Source organism: Carcharodon carcharias, chromosome 9, assembly GCF_017639515.1.
Source record: "Carcharodon carcharias isolate sCarCar2 chromosome 9, sCarCar2.pri, whole genome shotgun sequence".
In the NCBI taxonomy this organism is placed as follows: Eukaryota; Metazoa; Chordata; class Chondrichthyes; order Lamniformes; family Lamnidae; genus Carcharodon; species Carcharodon carcharias.
The window spans coordinates 114989642-115004359 of record NC_054475.1 but is presented as its reverse complement, the minus strand read 5'-3'; the positions used below and the strand labels follow the sequence as shown (position 1 = coordinate 115004359).

Sequence of the window (14718 nt, the reverse complement as noted above, 5' to 3'; positions counted from 1 at the left end):
TATACATCCACGATTTGGATGAGGGAGCCAAATGTAATATTTCAAAGTTTGCTGATGACATGAAACTTGGTGAGCGATGAGAAGGATGTTAAGAGGCTTCAAGGAGATTTACACAGGTTGAGTGAGTAGCAGATGTAGTATAACGTGGATAAGCGTGAAGTTATCCACTTCAGTAGGAAAAACAGAATGGCAGAGTATTACTTAAATGGTGATAGATTGGGAAATGTTGATGTGCAAAGGGGCCTGGGTGTGCTTGTACACCAATCACTGAAAGCAAGCATGCAGGTGCAGCAAGCAGTTAAAAAGGCAAATGGTATGTTGGCCTTCATTGCGAGAGGACTTGAGTGAGGAGCAACAATGTCTTACTACAGCTGTACAGGACCTTGGTGAGACCACACCTGGACAGTGTATGCAGCTTTGGTCTCCTTACCTAAGAAAGGATATATTTGTTAGAGAGAGAGTGCAGTGAAGGTTCACCAGACTGATTCTGAGGATGGGAGGATTGTCATATGAGGAGAGATTGGGCTGACTAGGCCTATATTCACTGGAGTTTAGAAGAATGAGAGGAGACCTCATTGAAACGTATAAAATTCTGACAGGGATAATGATTCCTCTGGCTGGGGGGGTCTAGAACAAGCGGTCACAGTCTCAGGATACAGAGTGGACCATTTAGGACTGAGATAAGGAGAAACGTCTTCACTCAGAGTGTGGTGAACCTATGGAGTTCTCTACCACAGAAGGCTGTGAAGACCAAGACACTGAATATTTTTAAGAAGGAAATAGATAGAGTTCTGGACTCTAAAGGTTTCAAGGGGTAAGGGGAGAGCACGGGAGTATGGTGTCGAGATAGAGGATCAGTCATGATCGTATTGAATGGTGCAGCAGGCACGAAGAGCCGAATGACCTATGCCTGCTCCTATTTTCCATGTTCCAGGTTTGCAGCTGGATTTTTAACCCCTTCTCTTTTGTATTCCTAGAAGGGAAAAAAAGCAAACATGTCTTTCGCTCACCATATGCTTTCTTTCAACTCAGACCATTTCCACACTCTGGATATAACTCAACAGGAGATGGTTTCTGCTGAGATGTGGTAATCAGTCTCCACAACCTCAAGAGATTACTTTTGCATTGCATCTCTTCCTTTCAAGTGTCTCTGTCTGAAGTAGGCCTTGACACCTTTTTAGGTGTGACATTCCATGTTCTCTTTGGTCTGGTCAGTCAAGTATAATCCACACACAAATTTTCCAACAAGTGGTTACTTTACATTCTCAGCCAGCTTTTGCTTGTATATCTTTTTAAAAAAAAAAAAAATCTCCCTTTAAAAAGTTCAATATGCCCATAAGTAGTTTGGAGCTGTGATCCGCTCTCACGACATAGGCAGCAGAGCATTGAATGAGCTGAAGTTTATGAAGGATAGAATACAGAAGTTGGTCCAGGAGTCTGGAGGTGTCAAATGTATAGGAGAGGATCTCAGCAGCTTATGAGGCAGGTGACAATATTAAATATCACCTCATAGCAACAGCTTGGTTATTTTTTCTGTTTCCTCAGAAATTTTAAGTACTATTGCACATATGCAGGCAGACATCTGCATTGAGGCAGAGTGGCTACAGTGGAATTGTGAAAGTTCTGAAGTGTTAGTGTTCAGTGTGAAGCATCTCATTGCACCAAGTTACACAATGAAAATCTACTCAATACCATTAATTTATTGGCCTGAGCAGGGTTGTATGTTGCCAGTAAGTTGCTTCTAGTTGATTTACTACACATCATATCAGACCTTGACCTGAGGCATTAAAACATTATCAGGAAACTAATACCATGAGATGTCATACCATGTTGTTACTCTATCAGTTTGGGGGTGGCCATATTTATATTTTTAGTGGCATTACCATCATCAAGTCAATGGTAAATGACTAATTTAATTAATGTTTTATTTTTAGGTGCCCCAGAAGTGTGACCAGATTAATCAGGTGGCCTATTAGATAGAACAATGGATGTAGACTGTTGAGCTTCTCTCATGGATTAGGTTGGCTGTTTTATTTCCAAACTGGTCAGCTCTTGCAGCTATATAGTCAAGGCGGTGGTCAATTCTCCAACTCATCAAGCCCCCTTTGACAGCACCTTCCAAATTGTGACTTCTAACACCTAGGAGGATAAGTGCAGTAGATGGATAGGAACACCACCAGTTGCAAGTCCCCCTCCAAGCTACACATTATCCTGATTTGGAACTATATTGCCTTTACTTCACTGTTGCGGGGTCAAAAACCTGGACAGCACCTTCTTAACAGCACCACAGGTGTACCAACACCATGTGGACTGCAGTGGTTCAAGAAGGTAGCTCACTATCACCTACTCCAGGGCAATTAGGAATGGTCAACAAATGCTAGCTTTGTCAGCGATGCTCACCTTCCCTGAAAGACTGATAAAAAACTCATTTTTACAAAGCTAAATACAGCATTACCATTTAATATGAATTATAGCAGGCACTCGAAGAAACCATTGAAATTTCATCCAGAGATAACTTAGTTATTAGTAAGGAGAATGGATTTATCATACTGATGTTCAGCCACCTCTAATTGGAATTAGGCAATGCCTTGAAGGTTTTTATTATTAACTTGTAACTCATTACACCTGTACTGTTTTAGTAGTTCTGTGTTTGCTGATACTAAATTGCTAACCTCAGTAGGACTTAATGACTCTGAAGACATAGGGGTGGGCTAACAAAATTTTACAGTTTTTAATCTTTAGTTTACTATTTTGTCTTTCATTCCCTTTTTCAATAATATGCAATCAGAACACAACCTACATTGTTGTGTCCATAAATTACTGTCTACTGAGGAACAGTTGAAAACAAAATTTAAAATTCTTATCTTCATGCATAAATCTCTTGATGGCCTTGTTCCTTCTTATCTCTGCAACCTACTCCTGCCATGCAATCCTCTGAGAATGCAACATTTCTCTGACACTGGCTACTTGTGCAGAACCCCATTCCCTTCACAACACCATCTAGGCCCAAGGTTCTGAATTCTCTCCCTAAGCTTCTGATTCTACACCTCTCTTGTCCCTTTTAGCAACACCCTTAAAATTCACTTCTTTAACCTTTTAATTACCCCTTACATTGTCTTCTACTTTGGCTTGGCATCATTTTTTTATCTGATTGCACTTCAGTGAAGTGTGTGTTTTTTTTACATTAAAGGTGCTAAATAAATGTAAGTAGTTGTTGTTAACTTTGAGGGGAATTAAGAGTAAATGAAGGAAGTATGCCATAGGTTAGCAAGGCTGTTGTCAGGACAGCTCTGTGATGAAAGCATTATTGTCATCAGACTGAATGATAATTTTAGTCCGTCTGATACTAGTTGTGAAGCAAGTAATTTACCTAGGCCGTACTGAAATAGGTTCAGGCTTACATCAATGTTTCAAATCCAGCACTACTGTAACAAATCTCCAGCTTATTGTAATTACATAGCACTGTACAAATTATATGGTTTTGCAGAAGAATAGTAACCATCAAGATCAGAGATCAAAACTTCATTTGAACCTTTTATTTGTACACAATAGAATTGTTAGAAAACGTATTCCAGAGTATTTATTACAAGAACTTAACTCTAAACAGTACTACTAAAGAATATATGTTCCATTCGTAATCTTGTAACTGACTCTCGTACAATTTTCCTCTTGGTCAAACCCTTTGTTGTGGAGTAATGGACAGGGGAAGGAGTTCTTTGTATTGCCATAAGCATTAATCACAGTTGGGATTACCAATAAAGAAAGTGTTGAAGATGAAAAGAAGGTTGTTTATTAAACTAAAAGGAGAGGGCAACAGCCACAGCACATAACAAACTGCTGTTCAGTTTAGACAGCAATATAATATGGTAATGTATTTTTACACCGTAATTTGTAAATGAGGCAGTTTTACTCCAGATCCTTCCTTTGTCCCAATTTTGGCGGAAAGCCAAAAGATCTTCTACCTTTGAAAAACAGATGTGCTTGTTGCCATAATATGACCAATTTAGGTCAATTTGGACAACATTAATAGGTTTTGTGAGGGAGGGTTCATAAAGCTACCAAGGATATAAAGTGACTGGTCCCCTCTCACTAGGTACTTATTCACTGACATTGTTCATTTTAAAATCCTGCTGCATTTCATTGCACCACAGTAAAGAATATTTTTATCCCATTAGCAATGTATTTTGAACTATAAGGCCTGAATTAACAAATTGTTTTCAATTTTAGTTATCTGACATCTTCATCTTATACTGCACTGATTAAATAAGACTACTGCTTTATTGTTTTGATTGTACTTACGTCTAGAAACCTTTTCCAATTTGTAAAGTTGGGTATCGATTATTCTACAGTGAACTGTAATAAAACACGCTATTTTTTAAAAAAAGTGTTTCTATGAAAGGCTACACTCTTTTAGTATGCTGATAAAACTGTACCAAGATGGATTTTTTCCAGGAAATATTTCTTCCAACAACAACTTTCATTTATATAATGTATTTAATATCATAAAGCACCCCAAGGTGCTTCACAAGAACATTATAAAGCTAGAGCCCCTTAAGATGACATTAGGGCAGATGACCAAAAGCTCGGCCAAAGAGGTAGTTTTTAAGGAGCATCATAAAGGAGGAAAAAGAGATATAGATATTTAGGGAGAGAATTCCAAAGCCTAGGGCCTAGGCAGCCAAAGACACAGTCACCAATGGCAGAGAAATTAAAATAAAGAATTTCAAGGCGCCAGCGTTAGAGGAGACCAGTGCTCACGGGTTGTTGGATCAAATATGATACCAAGATTGCAAAAAGTTTGGATCAACCTCAAACAGTTTCTGAGGGAGAGATGGAGCCTGTAGCTAGGGAATTAAGTTTGTGGCGGAGTCCAGAGACAATGGCTTTGGTCTTCTTAATTTATTGCGGAAACTTATGCTGATCCAATATTGAATGTCAGTCTAACATTGTGGAGGAGGAATCATGAGAGGTAGTAGTGAGTTAGAGCTGGGTGTCATTAGTGTACATGTGGAAACTAATGCGTTTTCGGATGATGTTGCCGAGCGACAGCATGTAAATGAGAAATTGGAGGTGACAAAGGATAGGTCCTTAGGGAACAGAGGTAATGGTGTAGGAGTGGGAAGAGAAGCCATTGCAAGTAATACTCTGGCTCAGGTTAGATAGATTTGAATGAAACTGGATGAGTGCAGAGATACCTAGCTGGACGATGGTGGAGTGTCCTTGGAGGAAGGTGGTATGGTCAACCATGTCAAATGTTGCAGGCAGACCAAGAAGGACTAGGAGGGAGGGTTTACCTCTGTCACAGTCACATAGGATGCTATTTTTGACCTTGATAGGTGGCATTTTGGTTCTGTGCAGAGACAGAAATCTGATTGCAGTGATTCAAAATTGGAGTTCCAAGAAAGGTGGGCCTGTTCATGGGCTTAGGAGAGAACACACTGGTTTGAGATGGGGCAGTAGTTTGCAAAGATGATAGGGTTAAGGGCTGTTTTTTGAGGAAAGGGCTGAAGGCAGGAGGTTTGAAATCGAATAGTAAGAGTAACTGAGTTCAGAACCGTTAACTATCTCAGCTAACATGGGCACCAGGAAGGGAAGTTAATTTATAAAAACAAAAAAAACTGCGGATGCTGGAAATCCAAAACAAAAACAAAAACAGAATTACCTGGAAAAACTCAGCAGGTCTGGCAGCATCGGCGGAGAAGAAAAGAGTTGATGTTTCGAGTCCTCATGACCCTTCGACAGAACTAGAAGTTAATTTGTCAGCAGTTTAGAGGGAGTAGGATCGAGGGTGTGGGAGGGGGTCTCATGGACAAGATGAGCTCGGAAAGGTCATGAGGGGAAATTGGAGAGAAACTAGAGAATGATGAGAGTTCATGCTAGGGCCGGGGTATTTTTAGAGGAACTTTGCCCTGGTGAGCTCGGGAAAGAAAGCAAGATGGAAAAGACAGCTGATTGATGGCCTTGATCTTAGTGAGAAAGATATCCATGGACTCTTCGTACTCATTGTTGGAGGTGAGGAAACAAATCTGCAAATATGTTATCGTAGAAATTTGAACAAATTTTTCACAAACTTGAACATATGTTTTAATTGTATCAAACAAAATAAAATTCTCTGCAGGAGCTGCCAGTATGGATCTGAAGATCGCCTATCATTTATGGGCAACTACTTACTGAAAGCAAGCTTAAAGTAGGACACTTAATTGTGAATGGAAATCGGGATGCAAAATGAAAAAAAAATTAGCTTAATAGTAAAGTATATGAACAATAGATTTAGCTGCTATGTCAGAGTAAACTTATTTCTGTTTTTTTATGTGGGAATCAGCTTTTAATTAACTATCCCACAACTCCTCTACTTGTGCCATTAATCCCATGTTCAATACTGCAGCCTCATCCCTTTATTTATTGCTTGGCCACAATCGCTTTTGCGATAGGAAATGCCATCTTAAAATATGACCAATTGTATAAAGCACTGAAATGGTAAGGTCTGACAAAGCAGAGCTTAAAATCTGTTGCTGACAGTGCTTTTATGCTGGAAACATGTCGTGGTGTCAAATCACATCAAAGAAACAGCAAAAGGAGCATCTCCATGATGCAATGGCTATGTCCACAGCACCGTATTGAACCAAAATAAAGCAAAAGGGTCTTATTCTGCACTAAATTAACTGATCTCAAGCCCATGCTGTGGTGAAGATATTCTTATAGGAATTGGCATCCCTAGGGAAAATAAAATTTAGCCATGGCTCTATCTCCTGATCATCCTCCATTGAGCCCTAGTGAAAAGTAAGCACATAGTCACCAGATTTAAATAATTACCTATTTGCAGCAGAATAGATGACTGACACTCGTACATATGAAGAACAGCTAGCTACCAGAATTTGTAAGACAAGTCACTGCTTCAGGGAAGAAAAACACTAAGTTCAAGTAAAAGAAAAAGGAACTTGTTGCAACACAAAAGTGGAAATCAACCGGACTGAACTGCATGACTCCGTAGTTTGCCACCTTGATGTGGTGGAGAGACTTGTGTGTTTCAATGACCCCTTGAGCATGCAGTTGGGAGCTCCTTGCGGAGCTCTTTGCACTCCTGGTGGGGCACCAATGATGGCAAGGTGGGGGGGAAGTGCCAGGCAATGTATAGTGCAGTAAGTCTTCAACGGGAGAACAAGGAAGACTGCATATCTCCGTGGTTGCAAAAGCAGAAGAAGGCTGCAGCGGCAAGATGGTCTCAGTTATCATGGTTTGACATGTCACTAAAATCTAATCACCAAGCTGTCATGATTGTGTGGGCACTGGTGGTGCCCAAGGTCCCCACATTGAATAAAGTCACAAGCAGGCTTCTATAGGGTCAAATTGCCAAGTCCTGTGGCAAGGAGGATAAGGAGTGGGACAAGGCTATGAGCCTGGGAGTCATTAGTCAAGAATCTTCACGCAGGCGGCTGATGCATGAAGGTTATGGGACACCTTTGTTGGGACGGGGTGTCCTTGGGCACAGCAACCTTCTGCTCATCACAAATGGGGAGGAAGATAGAAAAGGGACCTTAAAAACAGGGTGTCCCACCTTCTCCTGACTGGGGAACCACATCCAGCGTAATCACCAATGTTGTGGTCAAAGAAAACTCTAAATTTTACAACTTGGAATGTTAGAACACTAATGGATAATCTCAAGAGCAACCATCTGGGGAGAAGAACTTTAATCATTTCACATGAACTATCAAGATTCCAAATTGTTATCCCTGCCCTGGGTGAGACCCACAATCCTGAGGAGGGGCAGCTGAAAGAACAAGCAGCGGAATATACCTTCTACTGGAACGGAAAGGCTGACAGCGACCCTCGTGTCTGCTGAGTTGGCTTTGCCATTTGGAATAGAATTCTGGATTCACTTCCAGAGCTCCCCAATTGTATAAATGAAAAACTCATGATACTTCACCTACAGCTCAAGTCCTAACCAATCTGTCAGTGTCATTCGTCACCCTTATATCTCCACCCTTGAATCCTATGAAGATGTTAAAGAAAAGCTGTATTCTGACCTTCAAGAAGTCTTCACTGCCATCTCTAGAGGACTTTGATGCAAGGGTTGGCTGTGATTCTGAAGTCTGGAGCAGAAGCATTGGAAAAAAACTGGGTGGGAAAAGCCAATGCAAATAGCGTCCTCCTGGTAACAAATTGTGCTTAGCATGGCTCCATTATAACAAAAATCCTCTTCTGCCAGAAGGACAAATACAAAACCACATGGAAGCACCCTAGATCAAAGTATTGGCACCTCCTGAATTATGTCATTGTTTGGATCAAAGATCTAAGTGATGCCTATATCACTTGATTCATGTGGTGGACAGATAATCGACTTGTTCAACTGGTGATGAATATCCACGAGGTCAGGTATCACAAGGCCCAAAAGTCCAAGATCGACGTCTCACCCCTAGAGCTGAAGAGAGGAATCCCAAATGCAACTCACGATCAATTTAGAAAACCTTCACACATCCAACTCAAATAAAGTCAGCTGCACTGTGCCTGGACTATTGGGTTCATGCATTATTGGCACCAGGACTGGTTGGACAAAAAATATGCTCAAGTGTGTGACCTCTTGGGACAAAAATATTGCCTAGAGAACAAACCAAGGTCGCAACTCAAGAAAGCTGCATTCCATCAGCTCAAGGCTGATGCCCAAATTAAGATCTGAAAGGTAAAGAACATTAGGTGGGAAGAGAAAGTCAGAGAAATCCAACAACATTCAGGTCATCATAACATGCAAAACCTTTCTGAAGCCATTAAGGACATCTATCGACTGAGATCGAGTAGAATTCTCCCATGTCCCCTGCAGTGAGTTTAATGGTGGATGGAGGGGGTGAGGTGGGGAGAATGTGGCAGGGCGTCCAAAAACTGGTTTCATCTCAGCGTAAAACGACAGTGGGATCCTCCGCTCCCGGCTGCCAGGTTGGGTCGTAATTCCCATCAGAGGCCGGCGTGGAACTGATTTGCATCCCGCTAATGAGAAATCATGCCAGTCCAAAACATCTTGGACCAATGTGGCATGTACATATTAGGACTTAACAGAAGGAGGCCTGGGGCTGCCTCCAGAGTTTGGGAACTGTGAACCCTGGAAGATGCAGTAATGGGTGGGGGAACATTTATCAGGTGTATCTTCCAGCTTCAGTGTCTACAAGGAGGTCCATTTTCCAACTTCAGAGTGTTCCTGGAGGTCTATCTTATTTCTTCAGGAGGTTCATCTTCTTTCTTCAACGGTGGGTCAGTGATGACTGGATGCCTTTTGAAAATGATACTCAGATATGATGGCAGGGTGTGAGCCATCCAGCCTGCCCCGCCACATGAAATGTTGGGAAACCCCCAATTGCATAATGAATGAGGTGGGGTTGCACTACTTCCTGGCGGACAACACTCCCTGTCCCCGTCCCTGTCATGGGAATTATTCCCAGATGGGAGAATTCCACCTATTAAATGGATAAAATCCTCTTTGTTCAAAGAATGGTATTTCACCTCTTAAGGATGGGAATGTTATCTGTCAATTCAAGAAAGAAAATTTTCAACATGCTCTCAACAGGGTGTCCACAGTGGCAGCTGATACTCTCCAGGCATTCCCCTAGTACCCAGAATCCAAAGGGTGAATGACCATCGATGGAAGAGATGCAACACGCAATCAAACAGATAAAAAACAACAAAACCTGCAGCTCTGATGGAAGGATGTAAAGGTGTTGGAAGCAGGACAGAAAAGGTTTACCAGATTAATACCTGGAATGGGTGGGTTGTCTTATGAGGAAAAGTTGGACAGACTAAGCTTGTATCTACTGGAGTTTAGAAGAGTAAGAGGCGACTTGATTGAAGCATATAAGATCCTGAGGGAACTTAACAGGGTGGATGTGGAGAGGATGTTTCCTCTTGTGGGAGAATCTAGAACTAGGGGTCACTGTTTAAAAATAAGGGGTCGGCCATTTTAAACAGACATGAGGCAAAATTTTATCACTCACAGGGTTTTGCGTTTTGGAATGCTCTTCCTAAAAAAGGTGGTGGAAGCAAAATCTTTGAATATTTTTAAGGCAGAGGCGGACAGGTTCTTGGTAAGCAATAGGTTCTCAGAGGTAGGTGAGATGCAGATTTCAGGTTACTATCAGGTCAGCCATGATTTTATTAAATGGCAGAGTGGGCTCAAGGGCTGAATGGCTTACTCCTGCTCTTTGTTCGTATGTTCGTACATTCTTCAAAGCTGTGGACTTCTTCCCACATCCAGACTCCACGCACCCATCCTATGGAATTGGGAGGAAATTGAACTCCCTACCCTGATTTCAGGAATATGACAATTGGAACGATCTTCAAGAAGAGTACTTCCCTCTTGTCCACAGCAGGGAATATTCTGGTTTGCATTCTCCTGAATTGCCTACTGCCTTGTGACAGAGGAAATCCTCCCAGGGATACAGTGTGATTTTAGACCTTCCAGAAGAGCCTTTGTTCTTTTGTTCTTTGTTCCCAGACAAATGTCAGAAGAAATGTCAAGAACAAAACCAGGAACGCTTCATTGCATTCATCGACCTGACCAAAGCATCTGAATCAGTAAATTGCAAGGCTCTGTGGATTGTGCTCGAAAGATTTGCATGTCCAAGAACCTTCAATCCTGCAGCTGCTTCATGATAATATAACTGCAACTGTCTTGACTGAAAGATGCCTTCAAAATCTGGACTGCAGTCAAGCAAGACTGTGTGATAGCCACCATATTATTCACAATCTACCTGGCAGTGGCTATTCACCACATCAAAGATAAAGTGCCCTCTGGTGTTTGTATTAAATATCACCTAGATGGAAAACTAACCTCTGTCACCTGCTGATCAAAATTACGCTGGCCACCATAAGTATCTACAGTTTGAGGATGACTGCAGTGTCGTTGCCCATTCTACACCAGATTTGCAAGCCACTCTCGATCTCTTCAATTCTGCATACAAGAAACTTGGCCTGTCCTTGAAATTTGCCAAAACAAAACTCTTATCAACTCACAGCTCATCAGCCAAATATTCCACTTCCCATATATGCTGAAGGAGAGACATCTCAGTGGCCACATCTCTCAAAAGACCACCATTGACAGGGAGACCTAACACCAGGGCAACTGTGCCAGTTCAGTCTTCTACGAACTTCAGCAGTGAGTGTTTGACAATAAAGGGCTCTGCAAGTCCTATTGTTCAGAGCAGTTGCTGTCATCACACTATTATACTGCATCAACGGCTGGACTGTGTATCAGCGAACTTGAGTGCTAGAGAAAGTCCATTAGCAATACCTCCACCACATCCCCCAGGTTCATTCGGAAGACCATCGAACAAATGCTAATCTCCTTCTTGAACCTGGATCCCCAAGCATTCAGGCAAAACTCATGCAAAATCAACTTCAATGCACTAGCCTCTGTGTCCGCAAGGCTGAAAATTGTCTCCTCTGCCAGGTTCTGTTCTCTCAAAGGGCCAATATTCCAATGGAGGACAAAGGAAACACTTCAAAAATATTTTGAAACTTTCCTTGAAACGAGAAAGCATTGACCTTAAATGACTGGGAGCAGCTCGCTACCAATCGCTCAGAACTTGTCCCTCAAGCTGCATTGCGCTTCAAGTCCCAACCCCTCACTGATGAGGCAGAGTGACTACAGAAAAGGAACCAAAAGCAAGCAAATCCTGCACTCTGGATCCCAGTACTCATGACAGAAACTCACAATCATGAGTAGATCAAGGGGCAGCTGACAATGTGAAAAGGATAATAGTTTTATGAAAATGGTTAGGATATAATCTCTGCACTCACACATTTGTTATACTGAAATTCTATGACCCCAGTATAGTTAGTAGGCTACCAGCACTCATGTTTCAGTGCACAATTTCATTAGATTTTGTCATGGTTCATCCTGCTTCTATTTGCAAATATAGATGGAATTTAAAAATATCATCAAAATGTCTAAGTACAGAATGGGTATGCATTTGAGTATTTAAGCAGAAGAGAAATATCTTTGGGACATTTGGCACAAACCTACAACCATGCATTACATAAATAACCTCCTCATATTTTGCTTGAAGCAACACTGCAAGTTTTGTATAGTGGGTAGAAGATACGTGGAATCTGGGACTCATTTCTACATGGTTTGTGATTCCAGTCGACTGGTGTTAGGAAAACAATAAGTCAAGTAGAGCTTCACAATGAGAAACAATGATTGGGCATGCTGTTTTCACAATTTTCTGTCAATTATCCAGGCAAATGATTTGTAGCAGCCAGACATTCTGTGACAAGTCCCACAAACTTCAACATTTACTATGTGTAGCATGATTTGGTGCTCAAATAGTGCAATTCATTTTTGAAAAAAGCCCTGAAGCCTGAAAAAAAGCCTGTGTCTGGTCAGTGGTTCCCAATTCATCTGTTGCTGCTCCCCACTGACCTTTGTACCATATTATAACAGAAGATTTGAGAGGGGCCAATAAGTGTGTGCATTTCAAAAGCTGAGTCACATCAACAATCCCACAGGATTGAGGAAGGATGGATGAGAAGAGCACTGGCATGCTTAGTACACAGTAACTGATTGGGTAGGAACAAGAGAAAATTCTAGCATTTAGAATTAAATAGACATACAGAGATCTGGCCTAAGAGACATCTGCAATTTCTGGTATGTTCTGCTTCAACTAATAACTTGTGCTAATTAAATTTATTATTAATACTAAAGACTTACCTTTGTTCATATCAATCAACTGTTTCTTCTTCAGTTGCCGTTCCAACTTCTCCCTCTCTGCTTTCTCTTTAGCCAGCTTTGCTCTCTTGATCTTTTCTTCTGTCTCCCTCTTCTTAATGTTTTCTTTCAGTGCTTCCTTTTTTTAGAAACAGGTATATGAGTTATTGATACTTTTGAAATAGACACAACAACACTGTCATATCACCACTGTTTTAAGATGTACAAGTGTCCACTAGCAACTGTATTCACAGTGCTGATGGTAAAAATGCATCATCTCAGGGATGGGCTTGGATATAGTGAGGGATACTCTGTCATGTGGCTGGACCATCTTATGGTTGCACTAGTTATGGATGGAAAAATTACACCATAACTGCGTTATTTAACCATATTGTTTAAAAGGCTCTTGATTTTCTCAATAAAAGATTTATTCTCTGCATTAGACTAACTGGGGCATATTCTACTCAGTCTAAGCTCATGGCCTGAAACTATTAACATTTACCCAAATAGAATGACATCTCACCCTACCTTCAAATTTGTACTCCAGGTGTCAGATGTTTAAATTAATTCAGTATGAGCTAAATCAAAAGTCAAACGGTAGGAGTTATTATAACAAACTGCAAGCAAAGTAATAACCATCACTGTTTTATACCCAAATACTTCACATGTGTGATGTGTAGGCTTGGAACAAATGAAAACTGGCACCTGCGGTATAAATAGGCTTTCAAATCATCTGTAGAAAACAGCAACATCCAAATATTAAAATATCATCACCATGGACCATACACTCCGAAGGAATTACAGTCTGCTACTTAAAGTGCATTGAGAAGATGTATCATATCTAGATGAGGTGCTATCTCCTCATGCTATTCAATGTAAAAGTTGTCAGAACAGGGAGGGAAGGTTAATAAATGAGTGGCTGCCTTTTATGAGACATGCTGCAGAACAGCGAATATGAAGAATTCCATTAATTAAAATTAGGTTTATATAACTCAGCAATCTTTCACAATTAAATAATTATGTAATTGAAACTACTCAATCCTTATTAAACCTGTGATGCAGTCAATTTAAAAATTAAAGCATAAACCACATCCAAATGATGTGCTTTTAAAGAAAAAACATCTGAAACAAAGTGACCGAAGATCCTCTTAAAAGAAATTAGATGAAAATCTTAGGTAAAAACAACAGAATATGCTAGTTTAACTTGCGAGCAGCAATGGGGGCTCAATTTTGCAGTTACCTTACAATGCTGGAAGGTAAACACTGCAGTTACTGCTCCCTCTTCCAAACTTCTTGGAGAGGCAACAATTGCAGTGAAAGTGGGACCCCTGACATTGCTACTGGAGGGAAAGACCAACATCTTTTGTGATCAAAAGGCTGAGTCAACCTGCCCAGTGTCGCTGCTTTTCTCTTAATCCAGGGTCAGGTCTGGTAGAAATAAAGTCCTGAATTGTGATTTGAAAATTTCATGTGTGCGAACTTTCCTCTATAGAATTGTTACTCTGTTCAGTTGGATTCTGTTCACCTATAATAAACAGGGAAAACTTCACAGCATAGACCAGGGATTATATCTGGAACATTCCTGCCCTATATGGCTCAACAGCCTCAATGAACTTTGTATTACGGGTTATTTCATTCTGGTACAGGGAAAGCACTGCCCTTTCCCCCTTTATATTTACAGGTTGCCACTGCTCTCCATGAGCGAGACACAGGGGTCAGGAATTAACAAATGTAAAGCTCTGGGAGCCATGAGGATCTCTTTACATACAATTAGTCAAATTCATCAGATGTGTAGAGTAAGAGACTGAACATCATAAGAAAATATAATTTTATATCAAGTGCTGATTTTTCTTTGTGTCAAACAACATTAAAAAATTTATGTTGCAGACATTGAAAAGGTTGTGGGTACCATGATAGAAATTTACACAAAGAGCAATTAGATACTTGTATAACCAAACTACACTAAGAAAAACGCCCAAAAAAGCCCAAATTTCACATTAAAAGAGCACAGATGGAGCATATGTGTA

At 40.8% G+C, this 14718-nt stretch overlaps 1 protein-coding gene across 6 annotated transcripts in view; it reads right to left on the bottom strand.

Moving 5' to 3' along the window:
- Positions 1-14718, bottom strand: part of diaph2 (diaphanous-related formin 2) — an 865163-nt gene that overhangs the window by 130489 nt on the left and 719956 nt on the right. For all 6 annotated transcript variants that reach the window (XM_041195327.1, XM_041195330.1, XM_041195331.1 and 3 more), the window contains one exon: positions 12695-12830. In XM_041195327.1, the coding sequence (XP_041051261.1) occupies positions 12695-12830 (136 nt within the window). The remainder of the gene's footprint in view (positions 1-12694; positions 12831-14718) is intronic.